Source organism: Martes martes (genome assembly GCF_963455335.1).
Source record: "Martes martes genome assembly, chromosome: 14".
Classification (NCBI taxonomy): Eukaryota; Metazoa; Chordata; class Mammalia; order Carnivora; family Mustelidae; genus Martes; species Martes martes.
In genome coordinates, this window is record NC_137902.1 from 23,588,788 (window position 1) to 23,605,071 (window position 16,284).

General features: G+C 42.9%; 1 protein-coding gene across 1 annotated transcript in view; it reads right to left on the reverse strand.

Moving 5' to 3' along the window:
- Positions 1-272: 272 nt before the first annotated feature.
- Positions 273-16,284, reverse strand: part of SORCS3 (sortilin related VPS10 domain containing receptor 3) — a gene marked incomplete at both ends in the record, with an annotated part of 596,464 nt that continues 580,452 nt past the window's right edge. Inside the window, 5 exons of the mRNA XM_080823492.1 lie at positions 273-337; positions 890-1,050; positions 6,650-6,755; positions 7,776-7,875; positions 9,579-9,710. Of these exons, the coding sequence (XP_080679618.1) occupies positions 273-337; positions 890-1,050; positions 6,650-6,755; positions 7,776-7,875; positions 9,579-9,710 (564 nt within the window). The remainder of the gene's footprint in view (positions 338-889; positions 1,051-6,649; positions 6,756-7,775; positions 7,876-9,578; positions 9,711-16,284) is intronic.

The following is a 16,284-nucleotide window of genomic DNA, read 5'->3' on the forward strand; positions in this document are numbered from 1 at the left end:
ACCACACGGTCAGTGGCAGAATAAAGCAAGAAGGCCATGGGAAGATGCATCCTTTGCCCTTAGCACAAATGCAGCCATTTGTTCTTTTTGTCTCACTTTAATCAGCTAAGAATGCCTTCTGCCTCCCAAAGCTAAGCATCTGCCTGCTATTTATGAAGGGGCCCTTGGTAAACAAAAGGTAAAAAAGACATTTTCATTTTTTCCATAATAATAGTCATAGTAATCATCAAAAATAAAGTCAGAAAGATGGTTGACCATGTGGCTGGTTGGTATTAAACACTAGTGCAGTTGGGGATCTCCTTTGTGCTTTCGCTGTTTGCAATGGTGGCAATGCCTCCTGCGGGGGGAGAGAGGACAGACAGATGGAAAGAGGATGTCAATTTCACAAGGGCAGGACTCTTTGCTTTATTTATTGCTATAGACCAAGGCCACGTTGAATGGATGCTTAATAGGTTTTTATTACATGGGACACCTGGCTAGTCTATCCTACCAGCTCGCTGGCTTCTGTCACCCATGTTTGAAAGTTTGCTACCTCCCACACCAGCGCACGAGGTGGGAGCAATGGCGTGTCATCTTATACGCCACTGACGACAACAGTAAGAGCTAACAAGCTAACGCATATTGCAACAGCAATGGAGAGTTGGCCTCAAACCTCCCCGACTCCGACTCCAGCACTTGTTGGTCTGTTTTTGAGGAAAAGAAAAATCTGACATTTCCATGTGGCCAGAGTGGGCAGACAAATTTTAAAACACAATCATGTCTCTGTAGCCAACTGTTTCCCAGCCCTCCCTCCAGTCTGGCACGAGTTGAAGGACAGGCCACATGGGCTGACTGCCCTTGCATTTGGAGGACAGAGGACACAGGAGCTTGGTGGTACCAGTGCACATACCTATGACCCGGGTGTCCAGCTCTTTGTCCAGCAGTTCCTCGGGCTCGGTGAAGTCACTGAGTGTGATTTTGGGGGCGTTTTCACTTTGGCTGACTGACCCAATCATTTCCTGCTCCTTGTCGTGTTGGACTTGAGCATAGATGTTAATCCAGGGGATTTTCCTTAAAAAAATCAGATTATGATCACAGGGTACGCCAAACTTGGGCCACTAGGAGATTCTGGGTCATAAGGGGGAGGAAGAAGCTATCTGTAGGACAGGCCAACATCTGGGAAAGGGGCTGGTTACCCAGATACTGTAGCCGTGAGGCCAAGAAACACAAGGCCAGATACCAGATGCCCAGGGCAGATGTAAACCACAGAACTCCCTGAGGAATGCACCTTCTTCTGGGGTAAACCAAACAGGCGTCAACAGAAGGGCAATGCCATTGAGCAGATATGCATTAAAACCCTTAAAATACTTATCCGTTATTAAGTTTTTCAAGGAGCTGGACTTTGAGATGCACATGATTATATCGCAGTGAAAAGACATCTTTTTCTAAGTTTGCATCAATTTAATCAGTTCACATTGGTTTCCTTTATGAAGAGCCAAGAAAGAAAAGGCTTCTAGCCATTGCTACTATCTTCAGAACACCACCTGTGGGCCAAAGATCTTAAATACCTGGGTAGTCAGTTTCCTCATCTGCTTGATGGGAGTTAACAATAACTTCCTTGTACGATTGTGGAGAGGATTAAGGTGAGGATTAAGAGAAGCTAAATAATCTCCTTCAAAGACACAAAGGCTTAGGTTTGGAAATAAGACAGAAAGACTTAAGGCTGGAGGACTTGGAGGACCAGTCAGTTGAGATTGGAATTTTCTCGGAGGATTCATCTTCTGACCCCTCTTCATATCCCCTGACCCACTGGGTCAGGTCTGTAGTCTCCTGTGAATTCCTCTCACCCAGTGTTTCTCAGACTTTAATGTGCTTATTTCTTACCCAGGTTCTTGCTAATATGCATTTGTGACTCAATAGGTCTGGACAGGATGGGGTGAAATAGTGCATTTCTGCCAAGCTCCTAGGTGGCACTGAGGCTGCTGGTCTGAGCCGTAAACTTTGAGTTGCAGGAACGTAGTCCATCTAACTCGTCCCCACCTTGGAGACTTGGAACCAGCTGTTCCCTCTATAACACTCCTCCTCCTACTCTTCTCATGGTGTCCTTTTTGTCCTTCAGAACTTAGCTCTGAGAGGCCTCTCCTAGCCACCCCACCTCTCCTATGAAAAATATAGAATTATGGAACAGTGTTTATGAAATAAATGAATAGGATGCTGGGTTAAGGATGTTGTAAGAGGCAAACCTGCTGACTTTGCTTCCCATGTGTGCCAGGTCTATATTCTCTGTCTTTTCTGCTGTACATGCAACTGAGCACTGTGCTTGGCACATGGTTGATATTCAGCAAGTGTTTGCTGAGTGAATGAATAGATGACCTCAAAACACGTGCTCTTTCTACTTTCAGATACTAGATTCTCAAACAAAAAGACCACAATTTTACCTTGGAATATTATCTCTAGAAGAGACCTCTTTTACCCTGTTAAATGAGAGGGAAATCAGTTTAAAATCCAGATACTTCTTGAAGCTGATCACTAGGAAGGGTATTATTAAAACTTAAGGTATCTGACACCTTCCTCAAACCAGAACATTCTGTGCATGTCTAAAGAAGAATCACTCTGTTGCCCTATGACCAACCAGTGGTGTTTTCAAGCTTCTACATTCCCTTCCCTAATCCAACCCCAATGAGGTAGAGTATGGGGCATCTAATGAGGTTTGCTTGTAGCTAATTCATTACAAAAGATCCCAAAATAGGCAGGAAACATGGGTGGTTCCTACCACTCCTTTACATTCAGTTTTTGTTTCTTTAATGGTTGCTTTTCATACATTGAGAGAGGTGTCCTCATGACTCCTACTGGCCTAAACCAGCTGAACATAATCTACAAGGACCTTAAATGAATATATTGCATGTGAGGCAGCAGATCCCAGGCTCTCTAAATATGTATAATTAAAAATTCATGCTGGCCCTTATTTCCCTCTCATCTAAATAGAAATGCAACCTACAGACTTGGATTATTTATTTATTTATTTATTTATTTTTAAAAATTTTATTTATTTATTTGAGAGAGATGACAAGTAGGCAGAGAGGCAGGCAGAGAGAGAGGGGGAAGCAGGCTCCCCGCTGAGCAGAGACCCCGATGTGGGGCTCGATCCCAGGACCCTGAGATCATGACCTGGGCCAAAGGAAGAGGCTTAACACACTGAGCCACCCAGGCGCCCCAGATTTCTTTTAATCATAAAAGTACATATTACTCATAAATGGTGGGATCAGCTGTAATAGTTACCAGGTGTCAGAGGTGGTTAAACTCTTCCCGATCCTGCAAGTTTGTGTATTTCAGAACTGTAGCCAGAGTTCACTGCCTCCTCCTTGCTGCTTTCCCAGCGATACCTGGGAGGATTTGGATAAATCCGCCCTTATAAAGATTGTTCGCTTTATTTCAATCTCTAAACAACAGGCAGAAAATTCTTTAACATTTTTTGTAGAGGGGTGGAAGCGATACCACTTTATGTCCTCATGTGCACAATTTAAAAACTTGTCAAGTTGTTCTACACCTCCTAGCACATGCACTTGAGGACTATGGGAGAATATCAGACTAAGCCCCATTTTTGCAGGTAAGAAACATGGGAAATAAAGAGATTTAGGGGCATTTCTTGGCCTACACATTTATATATGTTTTAATAAGAGAAGGAAGATGGATCAACCGAATTGCCCCCCAAAACGTTAGCTTTTGTTTGTTCCAGCTCTAAGTGTTAGGAGCCTGTGGGAGGAAATTTAGGTCTCTCTAAATTTTTCTAAAGCAAGTAGGCTTCAGACTGCAATGAAAGACTTGCTTAAAAAAAAAAAAGAAAAGAAAAGAAAAGGAAAGGCTGGATAAACATATAAAAGCTCAAAAATTTTCTTGGACAGCCAGGAAAAAAAAAGAAAAGAAAAAGAAGAAAAAAACAGATCTACAGTATAGATAGAAAGTTTTGTTGGGCAGAATTTTCAGATAATAAAAGCCATGTCATAATGATTTCTAATTACCTTGTCTAAAACTTCAGAAAATAACTATTCAAGAATAAGATCAAATATGAGAAACAGGGTGATATTTGCATAAAGGAAGCTTGGGACTCATGGTAGCTCTCTTCTTTTTCCCCTGTTACGTGACCACTTGGGGCACTGAGATTGTTTTCAGTGCCTGGCACATAGTGAGCATTCAGTAAATGTTTGTTGGATGAATAAGTGGTTTAATGAGTAGATGCTGATGATTACAGAGAGAAAGTGTTGGCTTTGAAAACTCACCATGGCCAGTGATCTGGAAAGAGAAACAGAGCTGCCCTTTCTCTAGATGTTCTGCCTGTTTGCTAGCCAGGTGCAGATGTTTAAGTTTAAATTAAATGATGTTAAATACAATTTAAAATTCAGTTCCTCACATACTAGTGGTTACTGCATTGGACAGCATAGATTACAGAGCATTTTCATCACTGCAGAAAGTTTTACTGGACAGTCATTAAAGAAACAAAGGAGCCTCTGGGAAGCACAGATAAGAACCTGACCTTTACTCATCGGCAAGCCTGGCACCTCCATAGAGCCATCACGAGAGTTCCAGGTGATGGTGAGGGTAAAAAAGACCAAAGAAATAAAAGAAGATCCAACAGGAACTCAACCAAAGGGCTTGAGCAAAGGGAAGAAAACTTCCACAAAATGTGCTTAGGAAAGAAAAGGTAACAGATGATTGTAAGTGTACTTAGCTGACTCTCCTGTTTACCCACTTTGAGTCGTGTTTGTTCCCTGTGGCCTTAGCTACACGATTCACTGTCAGAGATGCAGGAAGAGTTGGCTGATATTGGGAAATGACAGAGGTAGAATAATTCAGAGATGTCATTACCTGGCAGAGATTCAAGAAATCTAGTGTACACATTTAGAGATGCCTACATTAATAGGTTGACTGTCTAGGGAGTTTAGCAGCATTTGCAAGAGATCAGATAACTTCCCAAGTCTCAGGGATGCCTTGCCTTAGTTTAGAGATGTCTGACACAAATACCTTTCTGGAGGACTTTTACTGGCCCTTGTCCTCAGCAACCATGAGGATCTAGAAGCCAGAAGGTGACACATTTGGTTTAGTTGCTCTTCAAGCTCCAGCAACCACTGGGCTTCCCCACAATCAAATCCTTGGTTGAATTAAAGTGTGCTTTGTATGGAACTGAAGTACATCCAAAAATGGGTGTTGCCTTGACTAAACCATTTCTGTATGGAATCTTTGTTCTCTGCTGGTGATACGAGGGTTTGGTCCCATCTCCAAAGGCCACATGGGCAGGTGGGTTCACAGGTCTTGATCCTTGAGGATATGAACTCACATACTGGTCTATTAACTGAGTAGAAAGGTAACCCTCTCTGCGTCCTGATATGGAAGGTGTTGAAGGCTTCCTGCTAGTTACGTAATGCGGAGATGTGTATTGAGGAAAACCAGTGTTCTGAGGCCTGAGCTGTCCACGAGAGGGCAGCTAATGAGTCCTGGGGGAGAAAGTGGAGCACAGCCTTTACCATGGATCCCTCTCACAATCTAAAAGCATTACCCTCAGTGTCTAGAAAGACTCCCAGGACCACGTTTTGCTTCCAGAATGGTTAATGATATTTTCACTTGAACCAGTCTTTGTATGAAGTACATTTCCATGCCACTCATAAGATTTTTTGAGAACCTACCATATGCCATGTTGTGATACAGAAGGCACCTTGGGTACTCACGTTCTCTGTTATCTATAATAGCTTAGCATTGTTGATTACTTAGTATGTACCAGGGACAGATGTGACCATATTTAAACTGCACAGCAAGCCTATTAGGTATTGTTTTCTCCATTTTACATATAAAGAGATGAAGGCTTAGGGAGGCAGATTCAACTGCCCAAAGCTAAAAATGCTAAGTTAAAATTGGGGGTCTGTCTCATTGCAAAGGTCATACTCTGAACCAGGACACCTCTAGAAGGAAGTATGACCTTATTCTGTACCTTAATGATCCAGAATTATTGCTTTCAGTTCCATGTTTTAATAAGTATCCTGTTATTTCACCCCTTCTGTGGCCTTCAAACATAATTTCTGAGTACATGTGAAGTTTGGTTTTCCTAATCAATTGCCCTTTAGAAATAGGAAAAAGAGGGAGAGGGATAAAGGTGGAATATTTTTAGCATGCGAATTTACACAAGAGAGACCAGGTAGCTGCAACACAAGATAAGAAAATGTGTGTGTGTGTGTGTGTGCGCGCACGCACATGTGCGCACATGTGTGTGTCCATGTGTGCACTAGATTTCAGCTGTATTTCCTCTATTTAACCACCCTGAATGGGTGGTAAGCTGTATAAAAGATCTCCTGAATACCTAAGACCTTATTTTAGAAATTTAGGTAAGGTCTGAAAATTCTTTGCATTTCTCTTAAAGAGAATAAATTGATTTCATAGGCTACCCTTTATTTTCTTGACTCAATATACCTATAAATTGGATAGAGTTCAGATTCTTAAACCATTTATTCTTCAACCCTCAAAGAATAGGCATTCCTTCCTTCCCCTTCCCCCAATGTCAAACAGAGCTTCAAAGAGAATTAATTTCACATATGTGGGATGAGTTTAGGAATGGTGGCTATAGGAAGAATCAGCTCCAAAGAATCTAGCCCTGATATCAAAATTGAGCAATATTAGCACATACCTTTTAAACTTGTAGATCAGGAACACAGCCAGGCCGACAAACACCACTGATAAGAGCATAAGCATGGCTGAGCTGCTGTGGCCAGCACTGGAGTCCACCAATGGAGCTAGGAGGAAAAAGCAGATGGCTCACTTGGAAGCTATTAGATGGAGGAAGTTCTCATCAGAGAAAGAAGACCAGCTGATGTCCCATCCTATAATCCAGTCTCCAACTGTCCTGTGCTGTGTGCTATCTGGGCATAGGAAGCTTGGTTTCAATAATGAAGATAGTACCCTCAATCACAGCCTCTCAGGGCAAGTAAACTCCTCTGCTCTGCCTGGATAAACCTACTGTTTCTGGTGTAAACTGAGTAATGTGGATCTAGCTTGGGGGAGTAGAAGAGGGGCTCCAGTGCTCTTTGTCATAGATGGCCTGAGTGCCTGCCAGCACAATTATGGCTTACCCATTGGGAATTTTGGACTCAATAGTCATACAATGTTTCATTCTCTTCCTTTACACAGTTCTGCTAAAACACTGCTGGGTGGGCACATTTAGAACCTCCACAATCTGAAAAGTCTTAGATTAATAATAGATATTTAGTAAATAGTTTCTCCTGGAGACCCAGTAGTGGACACCCAATGGGACATACCTTTTCAAATTCCTTTTATAAATCAATCACTAGAGCTGATCTCTGTATCAATTTAGATTCACCTGTTGTAAATCAAAAGGAGTTTTAAAGTTATCTCATGTGGCCTCCCAACCAAGATTCATGGAATTGGAGAATTGGAAAAATTAAGAGACCCTGAGGACTACCCACTATAATCCCAACTTGCAGATAAAAACAAACAAACAACAAACAAAAAAACAATTAAGTTGAAGCCCAAGGAAACTGTAGATTTTCCCCCCAAGGTCATCCAGGGATTCAATAGCAAAGCCACTTCTAATGAGAAGTTTTCTTGCTACCACAACAGGAAGCCCCAAGAAAGATGTGATTAATCTTTCGTAAACATCACTACACACAAGAGCCCTGCCCACAAAGCTATTTTCAGGCATTTGTGGAGAAGAGTCTGATAATGATCTCCTCCCTTTTCTCCCCAGGCTAACAGATCACATCCCCATTTCCCCCTGGATCCCAGCAGGCACTTACCTAATGTCAGCTGCGTGACATACACTATGACTTGAACCCCAGGCTTCAGCTCAAACTGCACCAAGTTTTGGTTTAGAGCATTAAACAACATCTCTACAATCTGTAAAAAAAGAGAGAGAGAGAGAGAGAGGTGCACAGGAGACATGCCATGAGACAGTCCTCCCTCATGGAGCTAGAAACCAGGGTCAAGAGGCAAACAGTGACCAAGTTCAATCAGGAGACAGGATACTGGGACATTTTCATCCATCTGGTTCTCGTAGCTCTCGGAGCCCTGTGAGGCCAAGGAAGCAGTTGGTATTATTCGCTATATGTTATTGCTTATGGAGAGTGGAGTGAGAGAGAGAGAGGTGAATTATAGTTGATAACAGACCTCCATGTGTCATTCAGTCCCTGGATCAGTGCTTTCTCATCCATGCCTTTATAACTCACCGTAGCACAACCTATTGTGGTTTCCAATGAAAGGACATCAACCCATCATTGGTTCTTTAATCTAATGAAGTACACACACAGGATAGGGTGGCCCCTGCCAGGATTAAAGTGGGGAAGTAGGTCCTCAGCCCGCTCCTCTGCTTCTGCTCTTTTGGAGACAATGGGAGGCCAACATCAAGGCAGAAGCTGCCTTCTTTTTATGGGATAATTTTTCCTCTTTACTTTTCCCCAGCAAGTCTCGGAACACATAACACCGATTTAATCACTCTGTAATTCCCACATGAAAGCCGAGGCCGACTTGGGCTGTGGTCCCTAATTCTTATCTGGCTGGACGCGCCTTAACATCACAGCTGCTATTCATCACCGTAATTACCTATTTATCTAAACGAATGGATATTGTAGCTTCCAAATATAGTTCACACATGCCACTTGCTATTTCAGAATAAAGAGGTCTTGTAAAAGTGATGCATGCATTGAGAAGCTGAATTTATTTCTGGCCGACTTAGATATGCAGCCCTGCACTACGACTATCTGCTTCATTTTCCAGAGGAGCAGACTGTGTCGGCATCTCTGCTGCCCCAGGACGGCTGTGGACGGCTATAGGGATGAGGTGACGGCCAGGTGAGTACCAAAGGGACACAGAAGATGTCTGCACGACTGCCTCATGTGGGAGCAGATGTGTGCTTTGTGTGGACTCAATTTTTTCTACCTCTCTGACTTAGTGTCACAGGCAGGCGGGGAAAGGTGAGGCAGAGCACAGCCCATGAGAGCCCAGTAGGAGCTAGGAGTGAGAGAAAGAGAACCAGCTCCTTTACTTCAGAGATGGCATGCCCATCACAGGAACTACATGCTCTTCTGATGAGGATGGTAAACCACAGTCCCTTTGGACATGCTGGTTCCTTAGTCAAAACACGATGAAGCAGTCCTTCTCTCTCCACAGAAACATGTTTAAAAGCAGCTCATTTTCTCTCCTGAAGCAGAAACTTAGATTGACCAGGATCTTTAAGGACAAAAAGCCTATTTTCCCAGAAATAGACAGGGACACTCAAATCCCTCCCTCTCTCTCCTGTGTCCACCCCCCTCCATCCCTGGGGGAGGGTCAGGTCACTGGGCAGGAGACCTGAGGAAGCTGCAGGAATGCCAACTGCTGGAATGCCTTCCCTTCTTGTGTGCCAAATGCTCTAGTCTGTGTGCACCTGGGCACCTTCTGGGAAAGCCTGTTGTTCCTCACAACCCCAGGTGCCAGAAAGACGGACAGGCCGCTGGGCCAATGGGAGGAAGCTTCCTTCCTTTTGTGGCTGGAGGTGAGGTTGTGTGCCCTTTGACTGGGAGGTACAAGCAAGCAGTACCCCAGCCAAGCGTTCTCTCACTTACTTGTTCCAGGTCCTCTTCATTGCCTTTCCTCCTCTCCGTCAAGTTCTTAGGGGGAAGGATGAAGAGCTCTGCTGAAGTGGGGAGCCCAGGGAACACAGCCACCAGGATCTGGTCTTCTGGGACACCGGTTACCTGCAGAGACCACAGAGTGAGGCTGTGGACAAGCCAGCCTCCCTGAGTCCATCACAAGGAGCGGAATACACCCAGGTACAAGGCTCACGTGTGTGCCGCCTTCCCCGACATGGGAGACACAGGGCCCAGGATATATCCAGGCTTCCTTTCTGTTTCCCATTAGAGGTCCCATGATTAGTCTCACTACCTCCTCTGGCTCTTACACACATTTTTACCGAAACTAAAATACTACAGCGGTTTTTAAAATATTGTTTGCTGGGAACACTGGCTAAAGCTCCTCCCATATTTTTCATTTTTTTTCTGCACAGAGAGGACTAGAGCTTCTGGCAAAAACATGAACATACCGGCTGTGAGCAAGGAATAGGAGCTTACAAGCAAACATGGGGAAATGCAAATTTAAAAAAGAACAAGACAAGCAGCACAATTTTCACTTACTAAAGCAGGATTTTTGTATTAAGTTAAAATCGCTGATATTGGTGAGACTTCAGTTAAGAGCTCTCTCATTTGTGGCTGGCAGCACGAAAAATCAATGCACACTGCCAGTTTGCTTTTCAAAAGACTTACTTTAAGGCCATAAAAATATTCAGACCTTCATTCAGTAACTGTAACTTGCAGTGTTTGCCCTAAGGAAATGATCCAAAATATAGAAAAAGCCACAAACAGGAAGAAAAACATTATTTATAATAACAAATAAATGGGGAAAACTCAAATATGCAAAAACTTAAGTAAATAATGGTATGATCACCCGATAGAATGCTATTTTACCATTATGATAATTAGTACAGTCAGCCAACATGGAAAAACACTTATGATTGCTGCATTCTGATCTATTTCCTTACATTTCTTTGGTTACAACCCTATAAAAATAGAAATGTGTAAGAGTAAAAAAGCAAAATAAAATACTAAAAGTTGTGTTAAGATGCTAAGATTATGAGTGAGTTTTTTCCTATGCCTGAGCGTTTAGTAAAAGGATTGTATTGCTTTTTGATAAAAACTTAAAGGAAGCTTCTGTCTGGAGGTAAATTCCTAAAGCAAACAAAACGCTGAGTCACCGACCGCCTGCTGTAGAGTATGGTTATTCTTCCCTAAGTGTCTCCTGAACACATCCTCTTCTTGTGCCAACTCAAATAGGGTAGTTTCTGATTTGGCAAAAAAACCCAACTCTGCCTCCTCCAAGAAGTCTCCCCCGACTACAGCCACTTGCAATGACTTCCTCCAAGTTAGCCTCTCACGCCAAGCACTTCCAGATACCATATCTACCACATTTCAAGGACTTTGATCATCTTGACTATGACATGAATGTATCTGGCTGATATAATCTTTTCTCTGAAAGGTTCTTGTGAATGTTTACTCAAACATTCCTGGGGGTCTTTGTGGATAGATCACTGTTCTGAAGATGCTTGCACAGAGTAGAGACCCAATAAAGAGTTGCTGGATTATATAGAAATGGAGGGGTTGTTTCCCATTGGCTCAGCTCTGTTTCCTATTTGGGACTAGGCTCACAGACTGGAGTTCATTCTCAGGGACGTGATAACAGTGAGAGTACCAACTTGCAGGAAACTAATAAGTAACATTCAGACCTGAAAAGTCCACCAAACACAGAGGATCCCTTAGGACTGGCTTTGCCAAATGCCTTGGTTTCCTGCCTGAAGGCATGATCCCAAGTAGCTGGAAGTTTTTGTGCTCAAGTCTATGGGGCAAAAAGGCCTCATCCCTCATCTTAACCAGCCAGGAGAAGCAAGTCTCTGGAGACCATTCCAAAGGGCAAAGCACAGGTAATCACCCAATGGAGTGCAGAGGGTAAGCCTGTGAGTGCCATTGTTGCACTGACCGTTCGCCCCAGGGAACAGCGGCCTTGGGGGGGGGGTGTCAGTCAGTTAGTAACCTTGGGGAGACTCTGGGGCTATGTGTCTTAATCCCATCTGGAGGGATATTTAAGGGACAGGTCCTCGTGAGATTTAAGGTCCAGGTATCAACTGACATGGCTAATTATTATTTATTAGTATAATTATTACAATTACCAAGTTATTTATTAAAAAACTAGTATGTTGGGCGCCTGGGTGGCTCAGTGGGTTAAAGCCTCCGCCTTCGGCTCAGGTCATGATCCCAGGGTCCTGGGATCTCTGCTCAGCAGGGAGCCTGCTTTCTCCTCTCTCTCTGCCTGCCTTTCTGCCTACTTGTGATCTTTGTCTGTCAAATAAATAAATAAAGTCTTAAAAAAAAAAAGCTAGTATGTTTTTAATAAACACAATCATGCAAAATATACACAATTCTGGATGTTTCACAGTCACAGGGATGCAAGAGCAGTCACATTTCCATCCCTTTCTATGAATAATCTTTTTGTAAAAAGATTTAAGATGAAGATCATCCAGTAGACAATGTCCCACAGGAATGCTCTCTTGAATCATTCTCTTTTCCTTCTTCTTTTTCTTTTTTGTTGGCTCCCTCTTGAAGTCCTTACCTGGCTCATCCCCCTCTGCCTTAGGGAGCATCAGCATTCACGTGTGCCCTGCCCCCCACCTCCTGGGGAGTCTAATCACCTCCATACTTGCAGACCCCACATCTCTGCCTTCAGTCAGGGTACAGCCACTAGACCTTCAGATCTACATTTTCGATTCCCCTGGTTATTTTCACCCAACTGTTCCTCATGTGTTCCAAACTCACATAAAAAAAATCACATTGTTGGGGCACCTGGGTGGCTTAGTCAGTTAAATGTCCAACTCTGGATTTCAGCTCAGGTCATGATCTCAGGGTCATGAGATGGAGCCCCATGTCAGGCTCCGTGCTCAGTGGGAAGTTTGCTTGTCCCTCTCCCTCTGCACCTCCCCCCACCATGTGCTTACTCTCACTCTCTCTCTCAAATCAATCAATCAATCACACCATTACTGCTCCTCAAGCATGTTTCTCCGACATGGTCCAACCAAGGACAAGACCATCTCCTCCCTGCTCTGGAATCAGAAAGATTCTCTTCTTCTTATTCCCACTACATACTATTAGTCACCAATTCTACCGTTCAATTTCTCAAGTAACCTTTGAATCCTTCCTCATCAAGATTTTGTTACCTCTGGTCTAGAGAACTGCAAGAGTGTTTTAACTGATCAGCTTTTGTGAAATTTCTCCCCAACCTATTCACTTCTCTCCCCAGCAGCCCATCCTCTGTACTGTTACCAGAATGGGTGTCTGAATATAAATCTATTGTCAGCATTTTTTGCTTGAAGAAGAAAGAGTTTTTCCAACTTCCAGTGCCCACTGGGTGTCTGTTGGACCCCTGCAGGCTTCTCTGATGCTTCACGAGCTGCCCTAACCATGCTAGCTCAAGTCTAGCTGCAATGGCCTTACAACTTGTAGACTGGGTACACTAAACTCTGCCATTTCCCCAACATGCTGTACTCTTTCAATAGTCCATGGCTTTGCACATACTGTTCATTCTACCTGAAAGACACCATTCCCTTTCTGTTAACCATTTGTATCCTTTACAACTGAGCTCCAAGGGAGGAGGGCAAGATGGTGGAGGAGTAGGGGATCCTATTTCAACGAGTCCCCTGAATTGAGCTGGATATCTATTAGACCACTATCAGCCTGAGATATAAGAAGATATATCTGGATCTCTACAGAGTATCTCCGATGGTTGGTTTTGAGGTGTGAAGCAGAGAGCTGTAATTCTGTGGGCAGATATTGGAAGACAAACAGAAGGGGGAGGGAGCCGCCATAAGTGCTGGCACTGGGAAGGTGAAGTAACACAGGAGTGCAAAAGTGTCCATGCTGCAGACCAGGCACAGACTTAAAGACCAGCAGTGGCAGGGAAAGGACTTTAGGACAGCCCCCCAGGCTGAATCCTGGAGCTGTGGGGGCATGTGTGTGAATTGGGGGCAGCTGGCAGTTTTAGAAGCACAAAGGGCAGAGATGTACTTGGACCTGGAAGCAAGGGCTAGGAGAGCTGCTGTGGGGCACACAACCCAGGATGTTGTGTTTTTTTACCAGCACAGACAAAAACAAAGTCAGTGTAACCTGGAGGGCTTTCTAGAGAACAGACTGTGATTTCTCTGTTCTGAGACAGAAGTTTGGGTACTATCACTTCTGCTCTGACTCTTGGAAGTGATGCAGAAAGCTACCAGCCAGGGAAAGCCACCAGAGAACAAAATTCCCCAAAACCGGTTTTCGCTGAGCCCATCCCCCTGACAGGAGGTAGGGCAACTCTGCCCAAAAGGGGTTGCCTGAGTAACAGCATGGCAGGACCATCCCCCAGAAGACAGGCTGGAAGAACAAGAGGCTGACAACCCTAAGGTCCCCATAAAACAAGCACATCCTGCTTGGGTTGTAGTCAGTAGTTTGGACTCTGTACATTCCCTCAAACCCCCCCCCCCCAACAGAATGACTAAGAGGAGGAACACCCAACACAGGAAAAATTCAGAGACTATGACCTCTGCCACAGAACTAATGTATATGGATAGAAGCGAGATGTCGGAAATGAACTTCAGGGTAACAGTTATGCAGACAACAGCTAGGCTGGAGAAAACCATTAATGGCAACATAGATTCTCCAAGGGCAGAAGTGAAAGCTGATCTGGCAGAACTTAAAAATGCTATCAGTGAGATCCGATCTAATCTAGATACTCTAACAGCTAGGGTAAATGAGGCAGAAGAGCAAATTAGTGCTCTAGAAGACAAACTGATAGAAAAGAAGGATCACAAGGAGGCCAGGACCTGACTGATTCCCTTAGGAATACTACCAAAAATTCAAAGACTAAATAATACCTATTCTCTTGAAGCTATTTCAAAAAATAGAAACAGAAGGAATATTTCCAGACTCTTTCTATGAGGCCAGCATTACCTTGATTCCAAACAGGAAAAGACCCTTTCAAAAAGGAGAATTTCAGACCTATATCCCTGATGAATATGGATGCCAAAATTCTCAGGAAGATCGTAGCTAGTAGGATCCAATAGTATATGAAAGGATTATCCAGCATGACCAGGTGGGATTTATACTGGGAATGCAAGGCTGGTTCAACATTTGCAAATCAATCAATGTGATAGAACACATTAGTAAAGAAGAGAGAAGAATCACATGGTTCTTTCAACTGATGCAGAAAAAACATTTAAGAAAATACAGCATCCTTTCCTGATTAAAACTCTTCAAAGTATAGGGATAGAGGGAACATTCCTCAATTTCATGAAAAACATCCATGAAAAACCCACAGCAAATATCATTCTCAATGGGGAAAAGCTGAGAGCCTTCCCCTTAAGATCAGGGACACGACAAGAATGCCCAATCTTGCCACTTTTGTTCAACATAGTGGTAGAAATCCTAGCAACAGCAATCAGACAAGAAAAAGAAATAAAATGTATTCAAACTGGCAAAGAAGAAGACAAACTCTCCCCCTCTTCTCAGATGATGCAATACTTTATGTGGAAAACCCAAAAGACTCCACCTCCAAATTACTAGAACTCATACAGCAATTCAGTAATGTGGCAGAATATAAAATTAATGCACAGAAATCAGTTGTTTTCTTATACACTAACAATGAAACTGTAGGAAAAGAAATTAGACAGTCAATTCAATTTATAATAGCACCAAAAAACCATAAGATAACTTGGCATAAACCTAACCAAAGACATAAAGGATCTATACCTTAGAAACTACAGAAAACTCAAGAAAGAAATTGAAGAAGACACAAAAAGATGGAAAAACATTCCATATTCATGGATTGGAAAAATAAACATTGTTAAAATATCTCTGCTGCCTAGAGCAATCTATACATTCAATGCCATCCTGATCAAAATACCAGTGGCATTTTTCAAAGTGCTGGAACAAGCAATCCTAAAATTTGTACAGAATCAGAAAAGACCTCAAATGACCAAGGAAATATTGAAAAAGAAAAACAAAGCTGGAGGCATCATGTTGCCTGATTTCAAGCTATATTTCAAAGCTGTGATCACCGAGACAGCACGGTACTGGCACAAAAACAGACACATAGACCAATGGAACAGAAAAGAGAGCCCAGATATGGATCCTCAACTCTATGGTCAAATAATCTTCTACAAATCAGGAAAAAATATCCAATGGAAAAACAATAGTCTCTTCAGTAAGTGATTCTGGGAAAATTGGACAGCTATATACAGAAGAATAAAACTCGACCATTCTCTTACACCAAACACAAAGATAAACTAAATGGATAAGAGACCTCAATGTGAGACAGGAATCCATCAAAATCCCAGAGGAGAACATAGGCAGTAACCTCTTTGACATCAGCCACAGCAACTTCTTTCAAGACATGTCTCCAAAAGCAAGGGAAACAAAAGTGAAAATGAACTTTTGGAACTTCATCAAGATAAAAAGCTTCTGCACAGCAAAGGAAACAGTCAACAAAACAAAGAGGCAACCCACAGAATGACAGAAGATATTTTCAAATGACACTACAGACAAAGGGCTGATATCCAAGATCTATAAAGAACTTCTCAAACTCAACACCCAAAACACAAATAATCAAGTTAAAAAAATGGGCAAAAGATGTGAACAGACACTTCTCCAAAGAAGACATACAAATGGCTAACAGAAACATGAAAAAATGTTCATC